We start from the raw sequence: 27,014 nt of genomic DNA, 5'->3' as shown, positions 1-27,014 counted from the left end.
CCTTTGATGAGATTGGAAAACCGAAGCTTTGCATACTTATGGAAAAATCTGAAAACCTTGTTGCCCTTCACTATTTTAATGATGAAAGTGTAACGATAATGTAGCTACCAATCAAAAGCTGAAGTCTGCAAAGATGCAAAACTGCTTTATAAGCAACACTTCACTAGATAGGTACTGTGAAAGATCATTCTTTAAGAAAAGCTTAGCACTTTCAACACTTTCAGCACTTAAACACAGAGAGATATCATATTTTTAATGTATTTTGAAGTTTATTTTTCTTAATAATTTTTAGGTCAAAAGCATTGTATGTAACCAAGTGCATAGCACTGAATACATCACTTTGACTAGCACAGCTCAAAGAGGACCAAGGAGACAACTCACACACTTCTGCATAAAGTACGTAACATCCATTGGTGATACCTGTGTAGCAATCTATGGGCAAATGAAATTTATAACATCTTCATTTATTTTAAGTGTAGTCTGTTGTGTATACACAAAATCAGAAAAATATATTCCTTTTTTCTTATATACACTATATAACATGAGAATAAAATCTGGAATAGTTTGCAGTAACTTAGATGAGACTAGACTTTCAGATACAGAGCTTTAGAAACACCTCTTCAGCATCGTTTGTCTTGGACCATTGTGATAAAAAAGTTGCAGAAAGAAAGCAAACTTTCTGGACAGTATTCCTCAGCCACCTTTCTCTGGTCAATGTAATCTACATCTTCAACACAGTCTTGAGGACTCTGTTCTGGTGTTTTTTCAGACACAGAGGCAGCTGCTGGAGTCAGAACAACTTCTTGCACGTGATGCTTTGTGTTCCCTTTGTCAGCACCCACTGCTGTTAGTAGGCTTGAGTGGGTCAGCCTGAGGTGAGCACTTTGTGGGCCTTTCCTGCATACTTTAGATTTTAGTACACTTCTGGGGTCTTGACAGATATGCTTCTGCTTCTTTAGAGATCGGGAGACTTGTTTCCAGTAGGTTTTCTGGTTTGCTGCATACTGTGCACAGCTGGAAGGGTCTCCAGAGAATTCACACCAGAACTTGTTGTCACCCTGCTTGCACTCCACATGCACAGTAGCAGCATTCATGTCTGCCACTGCCCAGGTGCACTCAGCATTCTCTTTGGTTGTAAACTTGCCTCTAGGAGATGATTTTCCTCCTTTTGACTTTTGCACTTTTTCGTTTCCTTGGGTAGATTCAGTTGGGGTTTTCCCATCATCTTTTTTGCCTTGTCTTCCCTTTTTTCTTTCCCTCTGTCTTTCACAATTGGCTAGCAGCATCTGGGAGACCAGCATCAACACACAAAGGAGTCCAAAGCTCTTGATCCTCATGGTCTCTATTTTGCTGTTATCTGCCTTCAGAACAAACAAACAAAAACATAAAAACATTTTCAGTTAATGCTGGACTCCATTCGACAGTTGAAGTTTTTCAGACATGGCATTGCACTACTCTTTGATACCTATTAAAGTGATGCTATTGGCAAAATGATCTCTCCTTTGCCTAAATAATATCTGGTTTCTAGAAGCACTATGAATTGTCCTTGTAAATGGCTGCAGAGTAAATTCCAGTAATTTAACTATTTATACAATGGGGAACAGAAGATTCACTGTCAGGACATGATACTGTCCAGTAACTGAGGTACCTTAATTAAAATCTCTATTGTAGTCAGCAAAGGAATATGAACCTGGGATTTGTCAATCTCAGATATCTTAAGTTGCAACAATAAATTTGTTTCCACAATCTCCCACTTTGTAAAATGTCCCATAAGTGATTTTGACCTCTGGCTATTCTTCAAAAATATGCCAGAGAGAAAGGAAACCATCTGGTTCAAATTGAGGAAAACTACTTTGTAGGCATCCTGAAAATCATTGTAATTCACTGGTTATGACGGTATTTCAGTTTTCTGTTGAAATACATTATGGTAGTCTTTCCAGACATCAAAAAAAAAAAACTATTGACGCATTCTTTGCCCCTTTGACTGCTAAACAAACAGAACTACTTTTTTGCTTTTGAAGATACCTGCAGGGTACTAGACTGTGTCTAAAGCTACCAGATTCAAGGGATAAATACGCAGCTTCAGTTTTGAAATGTAGCTAGTGAGCAACTTATTATCAAGCTGATTTCTGCATCTGCACAGGGCACATTTATTTCCATAGGTGTTTCTTTTTATGAAGCAGCTTTCAGGATCAGAGCAGGGTTTAAATCAGATATTTAGATGATTAAATCCCTAAATGTATTTTTCAGATGTTTCCATCATAGTAATTTCTTTAGCCAAGTTTTCATGTTGGAAAGCAGAAATTCGTGTGCAGCCACATTAATAAGGAATCTGTTTCAACATTCAGTTATCTGCAAATATCTTTGGTAGCATAAATTTAGAATGTAGGACACACAGGTTTCAGCATATGTGAGCAGGTCCTACTTTCACATATTTTTGACTTGACTTGCTTCAAGCCTTATACTATACACAAATTTTCACTCCATAAAACCCTCTTTAGAGAACCTCATGTAGTCTTAACAGCTCTGTTGCAAATACAGCAACTAATAACATTAAAATGAATAAAGATTTGACAGTAATATTCTACTGCAAGTGGAACAGTGCAAAGAGTAAGATAACTGAAAGACATACCTTGCACAGGGCTTGAGGATTCCCAAACGCAATCCTGGCACAACTCACCTCTTTCAAAAGAGCTGGAGCTCATTGTAAAAGCAGCGCGGTTTTTATAAAGGCAGAGACACACCTTCAAGTCTCCAGTCAGACTATTACAACACAATAGGATACTTCAGTGCCATGTTCACTTACCTCTGACACACCTCCTTGGAAAAGGGCCAGTTCTCATTCTTAGCACAAGAAAAAAAAAAGGGCCTGGCTATGGTGGGTGACAATGTGTGCTTGCGTAATTCAGGTGTTACTTTAGCCAAGTCCTTCCCTCCTCATGAACAACAATAAGAACTCTATCAGGTCATGAGCTTCTCTGAAAGAGCTGTTACCAGCTATTGAGGGATGTTTCCTACACACCCTCAACAAGTTGCACTACCATTTCGTTTAGCAGAATTTGATAATGATAGTGAGAACCACTCCACAAAGCATTTCAAAGTTACCTTTCAAAATGTAATTAAGTACTTAAAAAAACCAAAGTAACTATTTGAATAGTAATTAATAGGAGTCCAGAGCAGGCCACTAAGTCAAGGGCTGGAGTACCTCTCCAGGCTGGTTCAGGCCATTCAGGCTCCAGTGAGATTTTACAGCAACATTTCAGTACCTAAATGGGGATTACAAGAGAGCCAGAGAGGGACTTTTTACGAGGGCTTGTAATGGTACAACATGGGGTGATAGCTTTAAACTGAAAGAGTGTAAGGCTGGATGAGATGTAAGGAAGAAATTTCTTTTTATGATGAGGTTGGTGAGACACTAGGAGAGGCTGCCCTGAGAGGTTGTGGACTTCCCATCCACAGAAGTGTTCAAGAGCAGGCTAGACAGGGCTCTGAGCAACCTGGTCTTAGTGGAAGGCTCTCTGTCCATGGCAAGGGCATTGGCGCTAGATGATATTTAAGGTCCCTTCCAACCCGAACCGTTTTAGGATTCTATCATTCTGCATTTAGGATGGTGAGATGGTGAGATGGTCATTTATGATGAAATGGTCAAAAGCATGCAACTCAGAAACAAATTCAAACTCCTGCAGAATTAGTGACTGAGAGGCCTAAGGGCTCAGTTCAGCTGCACAGCACTGATCTACACTCCTCCCTCTGCCAGCTTTTGTGTGCGTAAAGAAGTGTGTTACATCATGAGATTTCATTATGGGACCACATCTAATGCATATTAACCTGAAAAAGAAGATGAAAGTGAAACAAGCATTAGACAAATATAGAAACACATTCAGAGCTGGGAATAGGCATCCCTCAAAGAATGGATAGAGCAGCTGGTAGCTTTGTAGCTTGGTTGCTTCAAGTGGTTTTGCTGAAGAAATGTGAGGCATTTGTTATATAAGATTTGGAAATACAAGAATTAAAAAGGGATGCAAGAACAGAGAAAAGTAGAAATTAGTGTAAGATATAGGCAGGTATTCCTCTTTGGCTCTTTCCTATCTGATATAAATGGAATTAAACAAAGGGACAAAGCTATAGACACAGCATTGTCTGGACTGGTTTGGAGACAAGGAGACTGTTAACTTTCTGTAAAAAAACCCAAACAACAGAAGCAAGAAAAGGAAGAACAGTGCAATTCTTCAGTGACTATAGGACAGAAATGTGCATTTATTTGAAATATGAATGGTCTGATCTGTGTATCAGGACTATCTCCTATTCTATGTATGTGCAGCTATCTTTGGTGCTTTTTGATGGAGTTCAGGCACCACATCTGCCTCGTGCATCTTTGGTTGGCAGGAGTTACTATGAAACTGTTTGCAAAAGTCTGCTAAATGTGACAGACTTGTGGTTAACACTGGCAAAGGCTGATGATGGGGGCAAGGACGACCTGATCAGGAAATGTTTAACAATATGTCAGGTTGGAAGGGAATCAGAGAATGAAAGCAATGTAAGAGAGTAGTAAGCAAGGTACTATCTTGCTCAGGAATACTAAACTGACGTTACATAGTATACACAGTACTATCTAGAGTATTTAGGATTTAGCAGGGATCCTCAAAACTGTGCAGCTGTATTAGTGTGGCTCTGTGCTGTACTTAATGAGCCTCTCAGCAGGGCTAATTACTCTGGGGACACCATAAAGTCAAAGGGCTATGCTAACCTCACATTCTGGTACTAATTTAGGTATGGTTTTATTGTGCCTGATTGCTTGTATAAACATACTATAAATTGATTTTTGTGTGACAGATTAGGGTATTGGTTCAGCTATAGGAGCCTGAGCAATCTGGTTTCAGGACCAAAGCCAAAAACCTAACCAAACCACAACACACACCTTCCTATTACAGCTGAACAATGTCTCCAAATAGGTAAGAGAGGAAGAATTAAAATATGTAAGGAACCATGGGAAATGGGACCAAGCACAAAATTTACAGGAAGGAAATACGTGTTCCTGTCCCAGCTCTGTCATAGACTTTGTCAGAGATATTTACTTGGAGATGACACTGGTTCTTCACCTGGAAAGGGAATTCTCTTGTAGGTGGTGCTGCAATGATTTTTTGTTGGTGTTTACAAAATGCCATTTAGTGGTGAAATCAATCACAACGTATTGAAAATATTTAAGCCCTCCACCATTCATTGCTTCCAAAACTGCCTATTTTGACAGCTTTGATAAGCAAAATAAGTTTTAATATTAATCTCAGTTCAGCTGCCCCGTTATTGACAGTACGTATCCTAGTCTTCTTACTTCATAAAAATGGGGGAGGATAGGGAGAGAAAAGGCTGTACAAGTGATCTGCTTTCTGCTGCTTTGGTGCTTCCTCCCCGAGGCTGTGGCAAACTGGACACTTGTTGGCTCTTCCTGTCTTTAGCACGCAGAAACTCCTGTAGAGAATTCTGCAGTCAAGAGTTTGTTGACATGGGCACTTACATCTTTGAGATGATCTTGAGCCAGCTGGAACTCTTGCCTAACCTGCTTAGATGATTTCAAAACCTCAGCAGACTAAGATGTATGTATTTAGGTGCATAAAATACAGTCTCAGTCTATGGAGGTTAGTCTGGACATCAGGAAGTTTTACTGCTATGCCCCTAGAATATATTTTTATTTTTTTTTTGTTTTCATTACACATGAACTGATGTTTTGTGGATGCCTTTCACCTACCTGGGCATATAGTTCATTTTGTACCCCAAAAATCCTGCTGGGAGTTGTCCTATCAGTTGATCAGAACAGTCACCTTCTTCAAATGTCATCCTGGAAAGAAAGTACACAAAATTAAAGTAGGAGCTTCATTTCTTAGATACCTAATTAGCACCTAATTGCCAAAAAAAAATTCTGCAAAAGCCTGTTTGTAATATGATTTCCAAGAATCTATTTTTTTTATTTCTGCCATGCACATTTTAAAATTCACCTTAGTTGTGGACTTTGCTGGGCTAGAATGCTGTTTCCCTGTAAACTGCAGACATGGTTTTGCCACAAAACAAACAGGGCAGATAATTCATCAAAAGACAATTTGATCCACACAATGAATGGCAAATGTGGATGGCTAATTTGGTGAAGTCAAATCTATGGAGAGCTGTTTAGTTATTAAAGTAGAAAGGCACTACATTTCCATTCTTAAGTAAACAAGCTTCAGTCAAAGAACTCGTAACTTGATTTCCTTTTTGATTCTATAAGTCTAGGATTTACAGGACAGTAAGCCAACAGCCCTAAGTGCTGAAACCCTTTTGTATAGCAAGGAAATAGTTACCACACAGGCAGTGGCTCCACTGCCAGCTCTTCTGTATCTCACTGCCTATGCCCAACACTTCAGAAGAATGTTCCATAGCCTACTGTCACTTCTCTGAAAGAGTACAGTTAATTTAAAATGTGATGATGGTTTCAATGCACTGAGATCTGTTTATTAACTATTCTACATGGAGGCACAATTATTTGAAAGAAGCTGAAGAAAACTCATCAGTTAACAACTTTCAGTTACTTCGGGCCTGGGGTTAAATTCATATTAGTTAAATAAATATGAAAGAAAAAAAAAAGGCACTAGATTCTCTCTTCATTGAGTCTTTAACAGTGTCCAATTATTTCACAAACTGACCAAAACTGACACCCAAATTTGGCAGAACAGTGTCCAAGTGAAAGCTGATATCACAAAACCTCAATAAAAAAATAAACAAATACAAGGTAATTCAAACAAATGTTAAGTGTAAGTCAATCACAGAACAACAGATACCATATGACTGCTGTATATTAATTTTAAACTAATAAAAAAGAGAATTTTACAAGACTAAATAGTAAGGACATTATATTATAGCAATTAAATTCTAGTCCATGCAGAGGTTCGCATTTACATTTAAGAACTAAATTCCTGAAACACTAATGAATTGAACACTGCTGCTTCATACAGTGGTTATCTATGAGTGAAACCGTCAGCTTAATAATTTTATCCATCACTTGCAGGTGTAGTATTACTGATTCCCTTCCTCATCTATGAAGTTCATAGTTTTTGCTTGCAGTATTTCTTCATTTACTTGCTGCATTATGTTGGCAACATTTTGATTAAAATATCTTGAAATTCATTACTGCCAGGGTGTAGTTTCTGTTCAGCAGAGGTCTAACCCTCCTGACTCCCAGCTCATGCGTGGCAGTCAGCAGTTGTTAATCTATTCCCTTGCTGCCTACTGAACACACTGTCACGTGGAGTTGGAAAAGGGAGAGTTTGTTTTCAAACCTGCAGAGCTTTATCTCTGTAGGCAAGGACAGAGGCGTTTTCAGAAAAATCTAAGTGGTTTTAATTAACCCAAGGAGATCCAAGCCAGTGATGGAATATGACCACTAGAAAAAGGAAATCCCTCTTGTTTAATGAGGTAATACAGAGCAAAAAAANAAAATTTTGATGCCAAATGGAGTTTACTGAGTGTTTCACCTTGGCAGGAGGAGGCCTTCTGAATTCAATAAGGGTAGGAAATTTGCAATGTCTTCTCTCCCTTAATTTTATTTTGAAAGTATATTAGGTCAACCTTAAAGAAAATTTGCCTCGACTCTGAAGCAATTCAAAGAAGTATAAATAATTACCATTACTACTTAAACATGATTACCCTCTTCTATACAGGATGTTAAATGCTGATGTCATAATAAAAATTATTGTTACGATACAAGAGTTGGTGGCAAACATATCCAAATCTAAACAGATCCTAAGATTTTGAACACTTTATATTTGCATTTGATAATGCTACAGGATTACTAAATACGATGAGATTTCATAGATTAAAAAAATACCTGTTTTTTCTTCTTCTGTAGGATTTATCTTTCATAGAATAGAAAGGCTATATTTTATATATATAAAGAAAAAATTCTTACAAGAAAAATAACATGAAATGGAGGGATACTAGACTGAAATGTGTTTCATACTGATTTTTCCAATATCGGGAAGAACTTATCCTCAAAATCTGATTTTATATATTTTCATTTACTTTTAGCTCTAATGGAAGCTAATCACTTCTCTATCTCAAGCACAGCTAAAGATTTCCCAAGAACAGTCATTTCATTGTCCTGTGGTTTTATTTGAGCAGGCTGGCTGCTGGATTTATTACCATAGATTCAGTATATTCAGGGCATGCTCAAGTTGATTTGGTAGCCAAGGGAAACAACCACTGACTAATTGCCATCTTAGTCTGCTAAGATTTTCATAGCTTAGAGCAATGCAAAAGCCTGTCAGTCTGACCAGAAAATCAGAAATACGATCAGACAAAGGATTGCCCTCTTATAGAGAAATAAAGTGAGTAAAATAACAAAAAGATGCCATTGTAAATTACTGGCTGCCATTAGTCTACTCAGGGTAATGGCAAGTCATGCATAACTATGAGAAGGCAGAATTGGACACATTACACAAAATCATCAGACGGTATTGCTGGAACACAAGGGACTGTCTTACAGCTCAGTGCAGTCTACCATAAGCACTGCACACCCAATGCTCCAATCAAAAACTTCTTTCAGCTGCTGTGAATCCCTGATCTCTCATTGAAGTATTGCAGTGAAAAACTCCCATATGCTTTTTCAGATGAACAGCAGAAAAATGTCTTTGTATTAAGGCATTACTTGTAGAGTCACTTCAGGAGGATGAAGGTAAGAAATGAGGTTCAGCCCTCTTCTAGTTCTAATCCACCTTCTCATAAAAGTAAGATGCTTCTTTTTTTTCTTAGTGGGAATTTAAAATTACTTAGGCACTTGTTTCAGGGTTTTTTTCTCATGTATACACTGTGGACTCTACTTAATTACTTCTTGTGAAGGCAGCAGAAATACTAATTGATCCTGCATAAGTGAAGGGAACTAAGACCAGAGAATGGTTATGGTGCGGAACATTTCAAATATTCACTGGATCAGTGATGAAATTCTTCCACACCCTGATGTGGTTGCAGAGTGATACAGAATCATAATGAATGAAGACAGAACATGTACAGGCCAAGATGTGGTAGATTAGGAAGACATTCTTTCCGAGCTGCCAACCACTTCTTTCGAGGTTGTGTCTGTGCTTCTGTGAACCACACGTGATCTGAACCTTTTACTTCCAGAAATCAAAGCAACTTAGATTTCCTTTCTAGATTTTCTCTAATGCAGTCTGGTCAGGATATATGGGCTTTCAAAAGTCTGGTTTATACATCAGTGATAGCTCTGGTCTTTGTCTATTCTCAGGATCCTTTCCATAAAGCTTAGGGCTGTTCCGTGAATAAGTTAAGCTGTAGCAATAAATATACATGTACGTACATATACAGATTATAATATAATATAATAGAAGCATTGAATAGTTTTCTGCTTTCTATTATAGTCATTAATATTAGTGGGTATATTTATTATATATTTGTTGAAATAAGTGGTGCATATATGCGTGTGGAGAGAGAACAGGTGGATCCACCCTAACTAAGAAAATATATTGTACAAACTCTCATGAGTTCATCAGTGCCTGGTAATTTTGTGGGGTTTAGCACTGGTTTCATGCACAGCAAGATGTTTCTAGCACTTGCTATGGAATAAATATTCATTTCATTTACACTTTTTAAGTACAGTGGGAAAATAGAAACAGGAACCAAGAAATTGTTCCAGGAAAAGGAAACCAGGAATGAGGAATGGAAAACCAGGGGCTTTATGATGTAGGAGACTGTGTTGAGTCTGGCTGGGATGGATTTAAGTTTTTATAGCAGCCAGTATGGTGCTGTGTTTTAAATTTGTAACTAGAACAGTGCTAATAACATACCCATGTTTTAGCAGTCACTAAACAGCATGAAGGCTGCCTCTGTTTCTCACTGTGCCCCCTCTCCAAAAAGTAAGCTGGGGGTGGGCCAGAGGTTGGGAGGGAACACAGCCAGGACAGCTGACCCCAGCTGACCACAGGGACCACAGAGATATTCCATACTGTATGATGTTGCACACAGCAATAAAACTGGGGGTTGTCTTTCTAGAATAATCACAGCTTGGAGACTGACTGGGCATCAGCCTGCTTGGTAGAGGTGTAGAGTGAATGCCTTTGCATCACTTGGTGTTGTTTTCCCCCTTTTCCTTTCACTTATTAAGATGTATTTATCTCTACCCACATTCTTTCCTCTCCATTTCTCTTCCAGTTCTCCCTTCCATCCCATTGGAGAGAGGGAGTGAGTGACTGGAGGGGGGCTTCACTGATGTCTGGGGTCACCCACCAAAGAGACTTCAATCCTGCAAAAAACGAACAGGATTTTTTATTTCAGTGGATTTCAGATGAAAAGAAACCAACAGATTTCAGTCCCTGTTCAGAACTATCCTGTCGCTAAAAATACTTATGGCCAAGCTACACTGACATCACCCTGGCCCTATCCTCTAAACCATGGCAGGTGTCTCAGCAAAGACAACAAGAAGGTGCAGTCACAGTTGGGACAACTATTTTGCCGAGTTAGATTACTACTTTTGAAGAAACTGTTTCAGCTACTGGAAAAAGTGTTCCTGGACTAACAGAGGCTATGCCTCCACAAGTCACATCAGCCACCATAGCCTGACCTATCCACTGACCAGATTAGCCACAAAGTTTGTCCTCCATGACCTTTGGGTTATCCTTGAAACATGGTATAGGCTGTAGGGCTCCAGAGCTCACATCTGGAAGGGGCCCTGAAAACTCCTGTTGAAAGCTCAGCAGTTCAGAAGAATGACTGTAAAGGTCTGCATTTCACAGCTGCTGTGTGGGCTGGCAGCTCCCAGCTTTTCTACATCTGACACAAGTCTCTGAAAGCACAGAGAAAGGACAAAAGGAATGGACAAATCTTATTTGCCATTTTCATTTTACTGAACTCAGCAGGTTCAGTTATATAGTGAATAGAAACCATTAACAAAGTAAAAAGGTTTCCTGATCTATCTTTCCAGTGCAACTTTTTATGGTTAGCAAAAGCTGAAAGGATGCACATACTTCAGCATTTATGATAAATTTAGGGGTTGCTTAGTTAACAAAGAGAAGATACTATGTCTCTGAAGTGTTTTTACTTGGATCATTTCTAACTCTACAGCTCCTCCATGTGGAGATAATTAACAAACAAATTAATAATCCTAAACACTAGGTACTAATATTTTTTTTAATGGGCTTGCAGAGAACTAGCAATTTTAAGTATTTCAGACTATTTCAGAAGTATTCAACCCTGTTGAGCCAGAACTCCATTTTCTGAAAACAGGTGAAAAGCAGCGCATCAGAATGTCACCGTTGATGGTGCAGCTTTCCAATTCCAATTCTAGTTTAAATTACTGCTTTTCCCTTTGATATCACATGAATCACACAAAGTAACCTTTTATCCATTTTTAATTCTATTTGTTACTCTGCGCCTGTAGAGGAATCTCACATCTTTGTCCTACTTCTTGCCATCAGGGAATGTAGGGATTTTTCTCCCATACGTGGGTAAAGAGGACCTAAATCCTGGTTAACTGACCTGCTGTTTTGGAACAGGGATGAAGGCTGTATCTAGTAAAGAACAGCCTTCCCATAACCACTTCCTGCATTGCTTGTCCACAGCCTACAGAAACTGAGTTCCGATTATCTAATGCAGTATTTAAAACAATTATTTACTAAATAGTGAATATTATTTGTGTCATTGATGACACAGTCCAAGTTACTTCAGGCTCTACAGAGGGATCTGTACAGGGTGGATTGATGATCCAAGGCCAATGGTATGAGGTTTAACAAGGCCAGGTGCTGGCTCCTGCACTCGGGCCACAGCATCTCCAGGCAGTGCCACAGGCTGGAGCCAGAGCAGCTGGAAAGTGGCCCAGTGGAAAAGGACCTCAGGCTGCTGGTCAACAGTGCCTGAACATGAGCCAGCAGTGTGCCCAAGTGGCCAAGAAGGCCAATGGCATCCTGGCCCATTTCAGAAATAGTGTGGCCAGCAGGATCGTGGCAGTGATTGTTCCTCTATACTGGGCACTGGTGAGGGTGCACCTTGAATCCTGTGTCCAGTTCTGGGCCCATCGTTGTAAGAAAGACATTGAGGTGCTGGAGTGAGTCCAGAGAAGGGCAATGGAGTTGGTGAAGGGGCTGGAGCACACATTTGATGAGGACTGGCTGAGGGACCTGGAGGTGTGTAGCTTGGAGAAAAGAAGGCTCAGGGGGCACCTTCTCACGCTCTACAACTCTCTGAAAAGAAGTTGTAGCCAGATGAGGTCTTATCCCAGGTAACAAGTGACAGGACAAAAGAAAATGGCCTCAAGTTGTGCCAGAGGAGATATAGATTGGATATTAGGTTGGAACAGACTGTCCGGGGATGTGGTAGAATCACCATTCCTGGAAGTGTTCTAAAGGTATGTGATGTGGCACTTGGGGATACGGTTTAGTGGTGAACACAGTGGTGCTAGGTCAGGATTTGACTTCAGATCTTAAAATAAATGGAGCTAGCCAATTCCTTTTGACACCAGTATTTTATAGTACAGTTGAGCTCAGCAAAGAAACCTTCGACCTTCCTCATTTCAGCACCACTAAAAGCCCAAAACTATTCTAAACTAGGACAAGCTGCTGACCGAAGCGTTCTGAGTAATTACGCTCTACACCAGGAAAGGGCTTGATGGCTAACCCACTGCTGTGGTAGAGGGTGAGATAGGGTGCACCAGTCAGGCCTCTTTCACTCCAGCATTAGGTTGAAATCAAGAATAAAAATGATAACACTTGGACAGCTTCTGAAAGAACAAAAAGAGATTTTTGAAGGTGAACAAAACTTATGAAATGATCTCACAAAATTATTTCAAACCATAATTTATCTAAAGACAGCATAAAATAGAGTAATTATGGAAGGCAAAAGCCACCTTTTTCATTGCTGTCTTTTGCCATATTGTAAATTCTTGGCACGTGTAAATTTTAGTTTTGGAATAATCAATGAAATCTTGGCATTCTCAAGGGCCCTTTCCTGTTAACCCATCAATATGTTCTCTGTTACTCCAGCTACCCCAGACCAGCTGCTTACTACTTGCACAAAGCTTTTTTTAAACATAAAAACACAGACTAGGTTTTAAATATTATTTTTGTTCCTTTCCTTATCAGCTCTTTCTCCCTTCTCTGAATCATTTTATTTAAGGTAATGAACAGAAAGAAGCCAAGAGTAATGGTTTTAATTAAGTAAAAACATAACTAGACCTGAGAAACACCGCTGCATTCAGTTGGGAGACACATTAAACTACATGCTGGCACACACAGGCAGGTATGTATTCACTGGGCACACCATATATATTAATGGCACACTATAAATGTTAATCTCCATTTTGCAGCACAACAGATTTATGGTTGGAAGAACTAATGAGATGTGGGCAGATACAATTGTAAGCAGCGAGACCAGAGGAAGTGCTGGAGTTTCCAGGGCATTATTGTATCTGTGTGCATCACCCACAGTAAAACCATGTGATGGGTTGGCTCTGTTTGGGAGTCCTCACTGCACGTTCAAGGGCCAAAGTTGAGGCAAGTGGGGCATGAGACTTTATTCCCATATGTGTACTTATCTAGTAGAATTACAAAACTGTGTGTTAAATTTTTATTTCTGCTTAAATAAAAATGTAGTACTGTTTAACATCCTAGCTTCTGTTGACACATCTGCTGTCAGAGGCTGCCTTACATGTTTCTCTTTCCTGACCTTTTAAAGGTAGATAATGATACGTCTATGTCGGACAGATGCAAGAAAGTTACCTTTACTATTCTTTTTTTTTAAACATCCTGAAATGCACTAGTAGAGGGCAATGTGGAAATAAAATGTGTCACAATTTTAAATGATTTCTTCAACTGAGAAACTGACTTCTGGCTGAGACCAATATTCTGTTGCAGTCAGTTTTCTTTTCCAGGTCTGTGGACTGACAAGTGATGCACTTACACAAAGCTCTTGTAAAAGCACATTAGCAATTAAATTGTTACATGTCTCTTTACATAGCAAGAATTATTTTTGTTTTGAATAACTTTCATATAATTCAGGAGAAGCATAAACATGAAGATGACATAAAAAATTAATTACCTGAGGATGTCTTTTTCAGGTGGATTTCTTCCTGTCTGTCAGATATTTACAATGTGCCTTTCCTCTCACAGATGCTGAAGGCAGTCAGTTTTCTACAGTGCTTTCTAGTCCAAGACAATTGACTTTTCACTGCCCATGTAAATTATGCTGTAGCTGCAGGGTAGTCTTATACTAATCTTTGCTATTTGAGTTAAACTAATATGTAGATGTTTAAAAAGGGCCATGATATACCCAGAAGAATAATTTGGCTGCTGATAAAGATTTAAAGTAATCTTTAATTTCAGATCCTGTGTTCTTTCCAAGTCAGAAACCCTCATGACACAATCCTCCACACACTAAAAAAAAAAAAAAAAAAATTATTAACGAGGAAATTGTTTGTTCCTTTAAATCATTATGATAGTTTCTATTGTGCTTTAAAGAGCTTAAAATGAATTATGTTTCTGCCAAAGAACACTGCTGCTACTGAGGTGAAATACGTAGAGTTCTATAAAAAGTTTTATAGTTCTCTAAGGTGAAGGAAAATGGTATTTCTGATTTCTTTCAGTTGTTGACCCACCTGAGCCAAGATTTCCAGTATGATCAAATGCTACTGAATTGATTCTAACTATGTAAAAGATTTCAGGCCCAAGAAGGCAGGGCAGAGAGATGACTACAGGTGATGTTCTATATTGCTGCCATTTAATGGTTCTTATGTCTTCTTGTCTGGTACATTGGGAAAAATATCTCCTGTCATGCTGGAGTAGCCCACCTTCCTGGCAGACACAGTGTGGATTTCTACAGAAGGGTTTTAAAAACAGGTCTTGGAAAATCTCAGATGAGAGAAAGGGGCATGGAATGGGTCATGAGGGACAACAGTATTTGAGGCAGGTCTTGGGGACAGAAAGACATCTTGTCCTAAAAAACCACATCTCCACAGCCTAGTCTGGCATCCAGCTTTGGGGCAAACCCACTTGCCCATGGCCCAAGTTCACCAACATGACTCAAAAGATAAGAGTGTCTCTTCTGCTGTGGCCCCACCCCCTGGCAGGGTCCTGCCAGCCATCCCTCCCCTGAGCACTGATGCTCCCAGCTGGTCCCTGCAGAAGAGCCAAGATGGCAACACCTGCCAGCAAACCCCGCTCGTCAGCACCACTCAGTGCCCTGGAGCCACAGCCAAACCCCACCACTGCAACATGGCCCCGCAACACAAGAGCAGCCCCCCGGGGCTGGCACAGCTGCTCACACCTGTGTCACAGGCAGCTCCCTCAGGAGGTGACCCTCTCAGAGGCCATGTGACTTTCCCCCTCCCCAAAAACAGGTGTTGCTCAAACACTGGAGCTTCAGCTTAATTTGCTCCATCTGAGACCCCAGAGAGCTATGAGAGGCTCAGGCAATGTTTTGTACATGGATGTGGAAACCCTACTCCATGCTTGCCTCCTGTCACCTTCCCACACCGACCAGGTCTCCCACGTTATTCCAAGGGCATCAGATAACCTTCTCCAGCTGCAAACACACATTTGTGGATTACCATGGTAAATTTCTAGAGCATAGAATACAGGGGATCATCTCAGTACCCCGGTGACAGCACCCATGTGGTCTGCACCCGCCTTGAAGGGGGGGATGAGGGAAGGATGGGGGGCAACACTCCTGTCCACCCGCTGGGCTGTTTGGCAGAGGAAATGGGGAGGCCCCTCTGCCAGAATTCAGAGCCTGAATTTGGCTACCCATTTCTTTTGCTGGGAAGCTTCTAGACCTCTTCAGTTCCTAAGCAAATTCTTCATTTTATTACAGCTGCATTTGTGGGGAGGACCCCCATGTTACACCAGTAAGATAAATAAAGGGACAACCAATGTCACCATTGGCACATTAATTTTCACAGGCCACAGCCATAGTGACAGAGTAATGCAGGGGTTTTTTTACATCTGCAGCCAGCAGATCTAAAAGAACACCACTGTTTCCCCTCCTAACTACAATCACTGTGAGCCTGGAGGCAGCAGGAGTTACCACGGGAGGGATGCCTACGGCGAGCAGCAGGTTATGCAAACAGTTTTATAACCTGCTGAGGAGAGGGCAGCAGGGAGGGGAACACGAACTTCCGCTCCAAATCAGACGTCGGCTTCATTTTTTTTTTTCGCTCTGTACATACAGTTCTGTGCTTCCAGGACACACAGCTACTCTGGAAATTCAACACCTGACCTCCTGCCTGACATCAAGCAGTTAACTTCGTATGCAAGATGAGAGAGTGAACAATGTGTCCATGAGATAACACCAATGTCACGTCATCGTACCCACTGCATCTCCCCTGCTTTGTCTTCTTACTCCTGTTCTTGTGCATGTATCACATACTTTTAGTCACTGTAAAATAATCTCTGAAGTCTGATTAGAACAATTCTCCTGTTTGTAAGGGGAAAAGCAGAGAGAGCCAAAAAAAAATCTCCTGAGCTGTGTTTGACTCCTCTTCAGAGAAGAAGAGAAACAGAAAAAAAGAAATTGACAACCACAAAGTTTTTACAGAAGAAGGAACGGCAACAGGCAGCCTTGGGAAATTTTATTTTTTACTCTGTCCTTGTATTTTTGTGGAAGATCTCTGTCCCTAAAATCCATGCCATATTAACTATGAAATCTACCGAAAAATCAAGAATGCAAAATGTGAAGCTGCAAGAACAACCAAGCACACCTAAACAATTCTCTCGGAAAACACCAGAGTGCACTACTGCATAGTTGAGATGATTTACAAGCAGGCTAAGCAATATTATGGGGGTGTGAATTTGGCCTACTCCAGGAAAAAAAAAACCTCCACACTGCAAACAGCGATTTTCTTAGGTTGGGGTATTTGATTTTAAGGCGTTTCGTGCTCCCTAACACCTGACTTCTTTAATGATTTTCTCTGCTGTCAAACCCAGGCTAAATTAAAATATGTATCAAAGGTCAGAGGCACTGAACACAAAGTTACCCAAGATGATGCATTTGACTTAATAATGAGATCTGCCATCAGAAAGTAATTAACAAAATAATGTCTCTGGTTCATTTGGCAGAACGGCTGATCTAAGAGTATTTTTTCACTTTCAGGAGATAGAGATGCTAAGAGAGGTGTTCATTATTGAATACTCAGCTTTATTCTGTGTTTCCATTGTAAATCATAGAATCATTCAGACCAGAAGACACCTTAGGAGGTTTGTAGTACAACCTTCTCCTCAAAGCAGTTCACAGCGAATTCTGACTATGTTGCTTAAACTTTGTCCAGTTGGTCTCGGAAAGCTCCACAGATGGAAATTCCAGAGCTGCTCTGGGGAACCCACTGCTGCGTCTATCCTTCTTAAAGAGAATGTTTTCCCTTACACCTAGTCAGAACCTCGCTTGTATCAATTTGTGACCACGACCTCTTTTTCTCCTATCACACAAGTCAGTGAAGAGCACGGCTCTATATTCTTCATAGCCTCCTCACATGTATTGAGGGGCAGCTACTAGGTCCCCCCCACCTCCCCAAGTCTTCTCCAGGCTGAACACAACCCATTCCCTTGATCTTTCCTCACAGGAGCATGCTCCAGTTCTGACCATCTCAACGGCTTCCCATTACACTCACTCCAGTCTTTCTTAGATCGTAACTATGCGTGTTAAATACACATCCTTTCATACACAGGCTCTCCAAATGCTTCATATTGCTTTTCTTGAAGGCTTCCCTTGTCAAAGTAACAAATACTTGCATTGCTTCAGTGGGAACCTAAACGTGAGGATCCCGAGGCAGATGGACACCTCACACTGCACTGAATTAACAGCAGAAGTAGCAGGTCTGGGTATCAGTGGTCTCCCCGCCTGCAGGAATCCAGACATTTTTGCCTGCTGTTCCTCTGTCAGGAAAATAAAGACAAATTCAAAGACCTCCCTCCACTTGAACGGATTTCCTGAGGTACTTACATATACAGGGACTAACTGGTTTACCTAAAATGAATGAAACAGCAGTTTTCATTCACAAGGTACCCAAAGACTGCATTAAACTCACCACAAAAACTTTTCAATCCATCCTTTAATAAATAGCACTTTCATACCCAGAGGGTAACTGAAATGTCATAACTGGTTTCTGGTGCTAAACACAATTAAATGGTAATGTGGCTGATACAATCACAGTGCTGTTACACTGAGGTGGGGTACTTCAGTTAATATCCAATTTTTAAACATTTTGAAAGCAAGATCACTATAGTTGCTGACTCACTGATGGTATAAAGGGGAAAATTTTCTTTTGGTGAACTGATGAAACTTCCTCTTTTCTCCTGCTACCAGTATGGGGGCAACAGATTCTCTCAAACTTCTCTCAATGCAAGTCATTGTCTCATTTTTGAGGTCATTAGTGTTGTAGTGGAAAACATTCATTGTACTGCAAAACATTCCCTCTGCACAGTGGATTTTGTATCAGATAAAAAAAGAGTTTTAAAATATTTAAAAGCATACCTCAAGAAAACATGCAACCTTTCCTTAACATTACAAAAAGTTCCCTAATATCACTTTGATGAATTTTGCATGTCTGCAAATCTAACAATTATATTCATGTCTATGACAAAAATAAGGCAATAGGTGTACTACTACATTTTTTTACTCACAATGCAGGAGCCTGACAATGGTAACTGAAATTACCAATGAAGATTAACCACACTGGATTCATGGCAGACAAAATTACAGCTTACATTTTATCAGCATTCAGGTTGCATTTCTGCCTTGTACATACAATCTTCTGCACTGATCCTGTGTTCATGGCTTGCTGTTCTTTCCACATATTTCAAGAGGTTTGGAGACAGAAAACTATATCAAGTTTTTTGGTACAAGGCTCCAAGTTTAATGATTGGACAATCACAATCTGGAACTGTGTAGTGAGAATTACAAATGTGAGAGTAAAGCTAGAGAAGTACTTCAGCAAACACTACCTTGCACAAAATCTGTAATGGCAAACATAGAGAAGTACTAATTTCTACAGTATAAAGTTTTTCCAGTTGTAGCCCTGATGCAAAGCTTACTTGGGAACAAAAGGGATCACTGTTAAATAATAATCTGAATACAAACATGTCATAGTCTGACAACAGGCCATTAGGTCTTGTTTTGTGTTTTGATGAAATTTATGCAACTGCCCAAGTTGCCAAGTGAGTTACTTTTCAGAAAATCTACTGAACCCAAACGTTAATATTACCACTAAGAGGTCCTGATAACACTGAACTCTGCAGATGCATCACTGATGAACATTTGTTTAGAAATGTAAATGTATTCTTACGCTACTTTCTTATTTCTACAATCTTTTTTTTCCCCGCTGGCTGAAACTCATCATTGTAATATAAACCTCACAATATTGAAAATATTAATATTAATGAAAATGTGTTCACAGTGCAGAAGTAATGACTCAGACCTGTAACTTCTCTAACACATTCTACCAACAATCTCTTAGGAAACAAGTGTCAAATACTGTGACTTTATACAAGTAGCACTAGTTAAAATTTTATGAAAGCACACAAGTATGTTTTCAAAAATTTTATTTTTATTGTTTGCACTAACTGTATCATCATTAACAGCTTTCATCTCTAACAAACTAAAGCAAATCAGCACATACAAAAACCTATGCAAGGTCAGCACTCCTAAAGCAGAACCTCTGTTATTTAAATGCACACCTGGGTGTGTAACAGGTCTAGTGACAGTTCGTTCATCCTAACACTTTAAACACAGTCACTCCAGTTTCATGCATTTTTCAGGGCTGTTAAAAAGTTTCATTTTAGGGGCATAGAAAGAAAACACCTACAAGATTAACAGAAATAATTCGTTTTTAAACCAAAATTCTTATGTCTAAATTATTAAACTACAGCAAGGACCCTTCTTCAGCTGTAATAATTTTGCTCTGCAAAACAAAAAAGAAAAAAAAATTAGTCACTTTGCTGTTTTAGGCATAAATTATCATTAGCAACCTAAACACTTGCCAGCTCATGCTGCATATACTCCCATTTCTGTCAAGTGTTTGCCAGGTTCACTCACCAGCTCCTGGCTTTCTCTCTGAGCCGAAATGGAAGTGCGTATAAAACTAATCAGTTCTGCAATGAAGAGCTTTGCCTTTTTAAATCCTGGCTGAAAACCTGAGACTTACCAGGCAAGCACCTGCATGTGATCTCTTGTCAACCCTACAGTAACAGACCCACAAACCAGGACAGTCCATTTGGTTTTACTCATTTCTGCAAGTTGTTTCTTAACTAATTGTTGAAATTAAAATAGTTGATTATTAACTAGCAGTTTTGATGAATAAACTTTATCCTCTCAGTTTCTGAATGTAGTTTTAATTTGTTCTAGCTGGTGCAGCATTTGTTATTGGATCTGATGCATTTGTTATTTATCTTACTTCCCTGGGATAAATCCAGAAGGGAAGGAATGACAGAAGGAGAAAAATTAGCCCAATTCAAACAGTTAGAATGGAAATACTGTAAGATTAACAACAACAGATAGGGCAAACATCTGAGTATGTACTAAAGACCTCAATGTGAGGCTGTAAGGGAATCCTGAACTAATAGGCATCACTGAAAGTTTAGTCCAGCCCCTCAGAAGCCACAAAACAGGATTTGCAATGTCAGATTTTAGCAAGTGAGACTAGAATCTCCCTGTCCACATCCCTGAGAGATCCCCAAAGTAAATTTAAAACAAAAGTACAATAGAATTACTGTTGTGTATATTCTACTGTGCTTCCAGATGCTAATTTTACCTGAAGTGAGTCCTTAACCCCTAAAGATGCCAATAATGTAGGAGCAGAAACCATGCAGGGATTCCCAGCAATGTTCCCGTGCCAGTTTCATTGCTTCTGTTTCATTTTCAGACCCTTGCCCTGCTCCTCTCATAGAACTGGACATTTTCTGCACTGATTCTTCCTGGTTTGCTAGCTCTTCTGGCTCCACACCAGTAGCTATTTGCTTCATGAGAGCCTCTGGAGGAGCCTTTTGGCACATGGAGGTCTTCAACACTTCTGTGGATTCACAAGCATGAGGGATCTTCCTAAGTTCTGCAGCGATCTGATTCCAGTAAATCTTTGGATTATTTCTGAAAGCACGACAGACTGATGGCTTGCCAGTGAATTCACACCAGTAGGACATGTCTTGGCTTTTGCATTCAATTCTAAGTTTCATCTCCTCATCGTCCCCACTAATGCTCATTGTGCAAACGTCTTTGGTTTTAGTCCGAAATTTGATTTCTTCACCATTGCTTCTTCTCTTTGGCTTCAGCTTCTGTCCCAATCCTCCCATGCCACAGATAACAACTAGGAAAAGAAGAGTAAAACCCTTCATGGTGTGAGGAGTTGACCGAGATCCCTGAGCAACACGATCCAAAAAAGCGAAATCAGTAAGTAAATGGTTGCTCACAATTTAAAGGCTTGGTGCACAAAGAAGCCTCTTTCCAGCAAAACATGGGATGTAAGGGTTGGGCCTTTTTATAAAAATAATAAATCACACTTCAGTAGGCACGTGCCCATAATTTATAGCCTAAGGGAGTGTCGAATAACCTTGGGAGTGTGAACTCCCAAGAAGGTAACAAGACAAGTCTTGTAAATGCAGTTAAATACAGCACGATAGTTGTATAACTGAGAAGCACATTCCTATTCAGGATGAACATGTCATATTTGATTTTTAACAGATATTTGCCATTCTCCAGCTGCTTTATAGCTATCTTCATGCCAGAGCTTGTAAGACCATATCAAAGAAAAAAAGATAAAAGTGTCAAAACAATCTCTGCAGCTACATCTGGATGATTATAAACGTGTCCTAGTAAAAAAGGCTGATTTGTACAACCGGTTTTCTTTGGATTTGCACAGTAAGGATGCACCTTTAGCACTTCATTTTGTCAGCACATGACATGCAGTGAGGATGCATGAAAGATAAACCGTATATTCTTTGAGCCATGAAAGATTTTTACACTTGCAATACTTAAGCAAGATAAGGAATAAAGCTTGAGCAAAATAAGGTATTACAGGCCTAAACATACACCAAACGTTTGGAAGTTTTATCGTCATTGTCACACCATGAGTTACTTTCAGCCGACAGAGCAAGACATCAGAACTAATTTATCATGGGTCACAGCAGCAGGAAACAGACCACAAAGCATATCAGACAGACATTTGTGCTTCATCACTTTTTACTTTTTTTTTTCTTTTAAAAAAAGGTATTTTCCTGTTCATAAAAAGTGAGCTGTAAAAATGACATAAAATAAAGGCAAGAGAATAGAAATATTTTAGTGCGGTTTCTGCTGCAGTAACTAAAAGCAGAGCTAAAGAAAAATCACTGTAACTCCCTTGGCATTCAGAAGGTCACGAGGAAAAGCTCCTCCCTTGCTGTGGTAAGACACAGTACTTTTCTGGCTAATAAGACCCCCACCAGGCACTTCTTCCTAAGACATATATGCCACACTCAGCTTTACCTGACCAGCTGCTGGAAAGGGGTATTAGGTATGAAACTGAGGTGCTAGAAACCCTGGGGTTAAGACTGGCCATACATAACAGAACAGAACACCATTTTCTGTATCTAGTTGCTCATCAGGCAGCATTAAAGAAAATAGTATGGCAAAAACATTCATTTAACACATTGGGCAAAGCAGAACAACAACAACAACAAAAGTTTCTTGGGGCAGTTGACAAGAGTCCCAGCTGCTGTGGGGAGTCCCCAGCTAATCTGGAAGTTGCCCACTTGAAAGTGGAGCCATCTGGAACATCCATTCTGGGTATCATGAACCTTGTTCTTCCAATGTGTCATCAAGTTCCACAGGACTAAATATCATTTAACAGAGAGAACAACCTTGTTTTCTTTTCATCCCCTCTCTAAGGCTATTTTAGTAACATTTTTAGTAGAGGCCTCATCTCTATTCGCCCCATTAGTTTCCCTGTCTGTCTCTATCAAGGTAGGGTGTGGCTCTCCAGCCAAATCTAGGGACAACAATGGTACAAACCTACTGAAGACTTATAATTCACTCTTAGTTGTTTTCTAGGGAGTCTTCTTACCCTTCAGCCAGCCAGAGAGAAGAATCCCCTTGGCCACCTCACACTTAATTTCAAGGATTTCAAATCCCTATTGCAAGCACTCAAATGCCTCATAATATTTGACAAACAACTGTATTGTTTGCACTTTGTTATGCACAACAGCATTGACAGTTCTTAGATAAGAAACTAAAGACATCTGTCTCATTCTAATAACTGCTAAAGAGTTTAAAACAACTTAAAAGTTACTTTATACCACTTTCAGATCACTTGTTCTCAAAGTTTTCAAGTTTAATCATGAAAACAAATAAATTACAAGGATAAGGATAAATACCAAAACTTTGATTACAGTATATTTACATATTACAGCTACTAGGTTACTGCCAAGTGTTTGTCTCACTCCCATCTGACTTTGTGTCCTCTGTCTGCCTGTGCTTCAGATGAAAGAGCTCATGGTCTCTTGTATCAGTAGAAAACAACTGCCCTTTTACAAGGTAAGCTAGAATGCCAGCAGTGAACTATGGGAGCTGAAGAACTAGCAAATGTTTAATTCTCCTGTCAGGGCTACAGAAACAGGTTATATGGATATACTCCACAACTCATTAGCTTGAATCCTACCATCTTTGCAGAATTCAGATCCTTTGTGGAAGTTGGAAGCTCCCTCACCCAGAGTCAATGTTCTTTCAGTCCATCCTGCTCCAAAAATAAAAGTCAAATACAGCAGAAATTTTTATTCAGGGTAAAAAAATAAATTTTCCTAAGATTTTAACTCAGTGCAACTCTTCTGAGACAGGTCTACACAACAAAACAAGTGAGAATCAAACATCAGGTAGTTAAGCAAGTTCTTTTTTATTTAAATGAACTGGGAACATTTTCTCAAATTAAAAATAGAAACTTTTAAAAATCTGCAGTTCTGAACATTACATATACACATATGCTACATACTGTCAATTAGAAATGTTTCCATTTATGATGTAAAAATTAAAAATTTAAGGTTATTCTGGATTAAAGACTTGTATCACTTTTCAAGCATTTCTTTGAAATTACAAGAATGACTTACAGAATTAACCCTACTTCAACATAATGAACCTTGCTGGAAACGAAGTTGACAATACTGATATATGAAGAGATTATTTTAGATCAATATATCCAACTACTTCACCTGCCAAAACATTTTAGACCGGTAACATACATACTTTTGGCCTTTTGATGAGTTCTGTTGTTAACTAACTCAGCAATGCAACTGTTTGCCTAAATTCAAGGCTGTAACTCTTAGTAGCACAAATGTTAACTCCATTGCTAAACATATTTGAATTTTAACATTGGAAATCACAGTTTAAAATTATTTAGCAAGAATAGTATCATTGCCCCCAAAAGAGTCACAGTGATACCATTAAGGACGTTACAGAAGTGGGTGTCAAAGAGGAAAAGGAAGACAGAGAATGTAAAGCATTCTAAAAATTGCCAACATAGGACATCCCTCATGCTCTTTTTGAGTACTACTGAACTCTAGAAAGCTTAGCTTTTTCACTATATTATGCAACCCCCACACCCCCAACCCCCCCCATCTCAAAGTTTAAAAACAAACTTCTCCAAAAAGTTTTTTTTAGGTCTATACTGCAAAACCCGCTAAATATTAAATAATTTAAAAAAAAAAAAAAAAAGAGGAAGAAAACAAAACTACAACTGAACTTTTCAGATGCACAAAGAGACACTGTGGAACCCATTAAAATTCAAATTTAGTCCAATGTGGTCATTCAAGAGCACCAAATAGCAACACTGATCATGCTGGTAAATTCATTTGTGTAGAGTATTATACAATATTAAAATCTTAACTAAACACTTAGAAGTTTTAAGAAAAATGTATATACAAAAGTCTCTGTATACAAAATGTATTTTTATGTAAACGTGTATGTACTGTATTTAACACAAATCAACAATTTAAGATAAGAACTTGAACAACTGTCAGAGAATTCCTAGGCAAAGGCTGTTATCTAATTAATTTATATACTGTGATGTAAGGTACAAAGCCCAGTGTAAAAAAAGTAAAAAACAGAAAACATTTTTATTCAAGCCTTGAACAGTGGTATTTGAGAGGCAGTGCCCTGATCTCAAAATATTCTGTACAGTAGATTATGGCATAACATTCAATAGTATATTTGGGATTTACAGTACAGCTGACATAAAACAAATGGCTCAGGATTCGTCAGATGAATGGAAATGTCAATACACTTGGAAGAATAATGATATGCTCCCGTAGAAGAATCTTGAGCCTCATTTACATAGCCTGGAAATAATAACAAAAACAATTCAGGAAAATCTGATAAAAAATTGATAAAGATAAAATTTTAATGTCATTTAAACAGAATGAAGGCACAGATTTTCATATGAACCTGAATATGGTTGAAAAAGTTTTTTATTTTTAAACCTTAGAGCACCTTAGAGAGTTACAGAAATCAGAGCAGCTTTCTTAAAAATAAAGTAGTAATAGACCAAGAATTGACTTAAAAAGCTTATTACTTACCCCTTAACGTTTCCAGTATGTGTTACCACTGTTCCACAGAGCTGTACAAGGAAAAAAAACAGAAACCAAACCCATCATTTTCTTTTGGTCACAAATGGAACAGAAATACTCTGTCTAACTAAGGTGAGACCAGCTCAGTTGGCACAGACTCTTCTCAGTCTTTTACCCATTCAGTCAAGCATTCTTCAAACAAGAGGAAATAGATTCATGGTTCTCTCCATCAACCTTTCTGGTTACCTTTGTTTCATGAGAGAAAGAAATGCCTGGATCGCCTATCCAACACCATTCCTTTGCAAACTTAATCCTCCTTAAACTTAAACCTCCTGTTTTGCTCTCACAAAAATGGTGGCTGCATTTAAGGTTATTTGTATCTTTGATATGTATATGAAAACCCCTTGTGTGAGACACACAGACCTCAAAGACCTCTCACTTGTACTTACATATCTTAGTGTTATAAAAATATTTGCCTCTCTTTCCTGATTTTGAAGGCCAAAAAAAAAATCCCAACCCTATGGGATTCTTTAAACCTGCAAAAGTACCGGTGTACAGAGATCTATTCAAAGTTGTATCCCTCAAAGCATCTCCAAAAATAATTTGTAGGAAATCAAAAAAAATCAAGGATAAAAGTGAAGAGTATGCTGAAATGAAAATTAAAACCAAGACTTTATTCATATGGGAATTCCATATTGAGAAATTCAAAGCATGTATGCCATAATTAGCAGTTTTTCAAATTATCTCAGCAGATCAGAAGCCAGCACTGCTTCAAACTGAATGTTTAAATTTTATTACGGAAGCCCATTTTAAGTAACTCAGAATTTAGGAAAAGGAAGTCAGGACTGAACTAGTGGATCTTCGTGTAAAACATTTTATGCTAGTCATTTTTAGGTTAATCAGGAACACAATTACCTATTCATCAACGACTGAAATACCACAATAAAACATGATATGAACCTCAAGAGTATTAATATCCACACTAAAGATTCAAAGATCAGAAAGGGACTTCTAATGCCTGAGCAATTATTAGTTTCCTCTTATGTACAGTACTGAAAGTTCTTAAAAATAGATATGACAGTGGACAGTACTTTAGAATTAAACACCTTGTCAGTTAATTTAGAGAGTAAGTACCCTTTAGTTGCAGAACAGACCACAAAAATTGTGATCATAAATATCACTAAAAACTCCTTCAGAATGAGATGTGGAATCAAGATCTGGTCAGTAAATAATTATTCTAAAATACAGTTTTGAATACTACTACTAATAATAATCATTATCATCATTGGATGCAGCCATAAAATCTGGCAAGACCCAAACTCTGAGCTCTCTTGGTATTTACCCATTATTTAAGAGTGGTTATATCTTCTCTGCAAATACTCAACCTAGACTTTCAGTTATGAAGTTGCAAGTTAAAGCACAGTGAGCTACAGATTTCCATCATAAATTTGATCCTTCCTTATGCAACTTGCAAAGTCT

At 38.9% G+C, this 27,014-nt stretch overlaps 3 protein-coding genes across 17 annotated transcripts in view; all 3 read right to left on the bottom strand.

The window, feature by feature from the left end:
* Positions 1–271: 271 nt before the first annotated feature.
* Positions 272–2,687, bottom strand: FGFBP1 (fibroblast growth factor binding protein 1). Its single transcript, XM_017804362.1, has 2 exons — positions 2,633–2,687; positions 272–1,361 (listed from the first exon to the last, which is right to left on the bottom strand). Exon 2 carries the CDS (start codon positions 1,335–1,337, stop codon positions 621–623), a length of 717 nt encoding a protein of 238 aa, XP_017659851.1. The 5' UTR covers positions 1,338–1,361; positions 2,633–2,687; the 3' UTR covers positions 272–620.
* Positions 2,688–19,577: 16,890 nt separating this feature from the next.
* FGFBP2 (fibroblast growth factor binding protein 2) lies at positions 19,578–22,413 on the bottom strand. 2 transcript variants are annotated; one of them, XR_001873081.1, is made up of 2 exons: positions 20,159–22,413; positions 19,578–19,915 (listed from the first exon to the last, which is right to left on the bottom strand). XR_001873081.1 is itself a non-coding variant. In XM_017804618.1 (2 exons), exon 1 carries the CDS (start codon positions 21,339–21,341, stop codon positions 20,778–20,780), a length of 564 nt encoding a protein of 187 aa, XP_017660107.1. In that variant the 5' UTR covers positions 21,342–22,413; the 3' UTR covers positions 19,578–19,915; positions 20,765–20,777. The 2 variants fall into 2 exon arrangements, 1 of the variants encoding a protein (XP_017660107.1); XM_017804618.1 differs by having other exon boundaries at positions 20,765–22,413.
* A 1,434-nt stretch (positions 22,414–23,847) lies between these two features.
* PROM1 (prominin 1) overlaps positions 23,848–27,014 on the bottom strand; it is a 61,758-nt gene continuing 58,591 nt past the window's right edge. For all 14 annotated transcript variants that reach the window (XM_017804487.1, XM_017804522.1, XM_017804583.1 and 11 more), the window contains 2 exons: positions 25,545–25,585; positions 23,848–25,307 (listed from right to left, as the gene is read on the bottom strand). In XM_017804487.1, coding sequence (XP_017659976.1) covers positions 25,567–25,585 — 19 coding nt within the window. In that variant the 3' untranslated portion in view covers positions 23,848–25,307; positions 25,545–25,566. The remainder of the gene's footprint in view (positions 25,308–25,544; positions 25,586–27,014) is intronic.

This window comes from Lepidothrix coronata, unplaced genomic scaffold (assembly GCF_001604755.1).
Source record: "Lepidothrix coronata isolate B3197 unplaced genomic scaffold, Lepidothrix_coronata-1.0 Scaffold0, whole genome shotgun sequence".
Classification (NCBI taxonomy): Eukaryota; Metazoa; Chordata; class Aves; order Passeriformes; family Pipridae; genus Lepidothrix; species Lepidothrix coronata.
The sequence above is the reverse complement of the archived record's forward strand: the minus strand, read 5'-3'. Positions and strand labels throughout refer to the sequence as shown.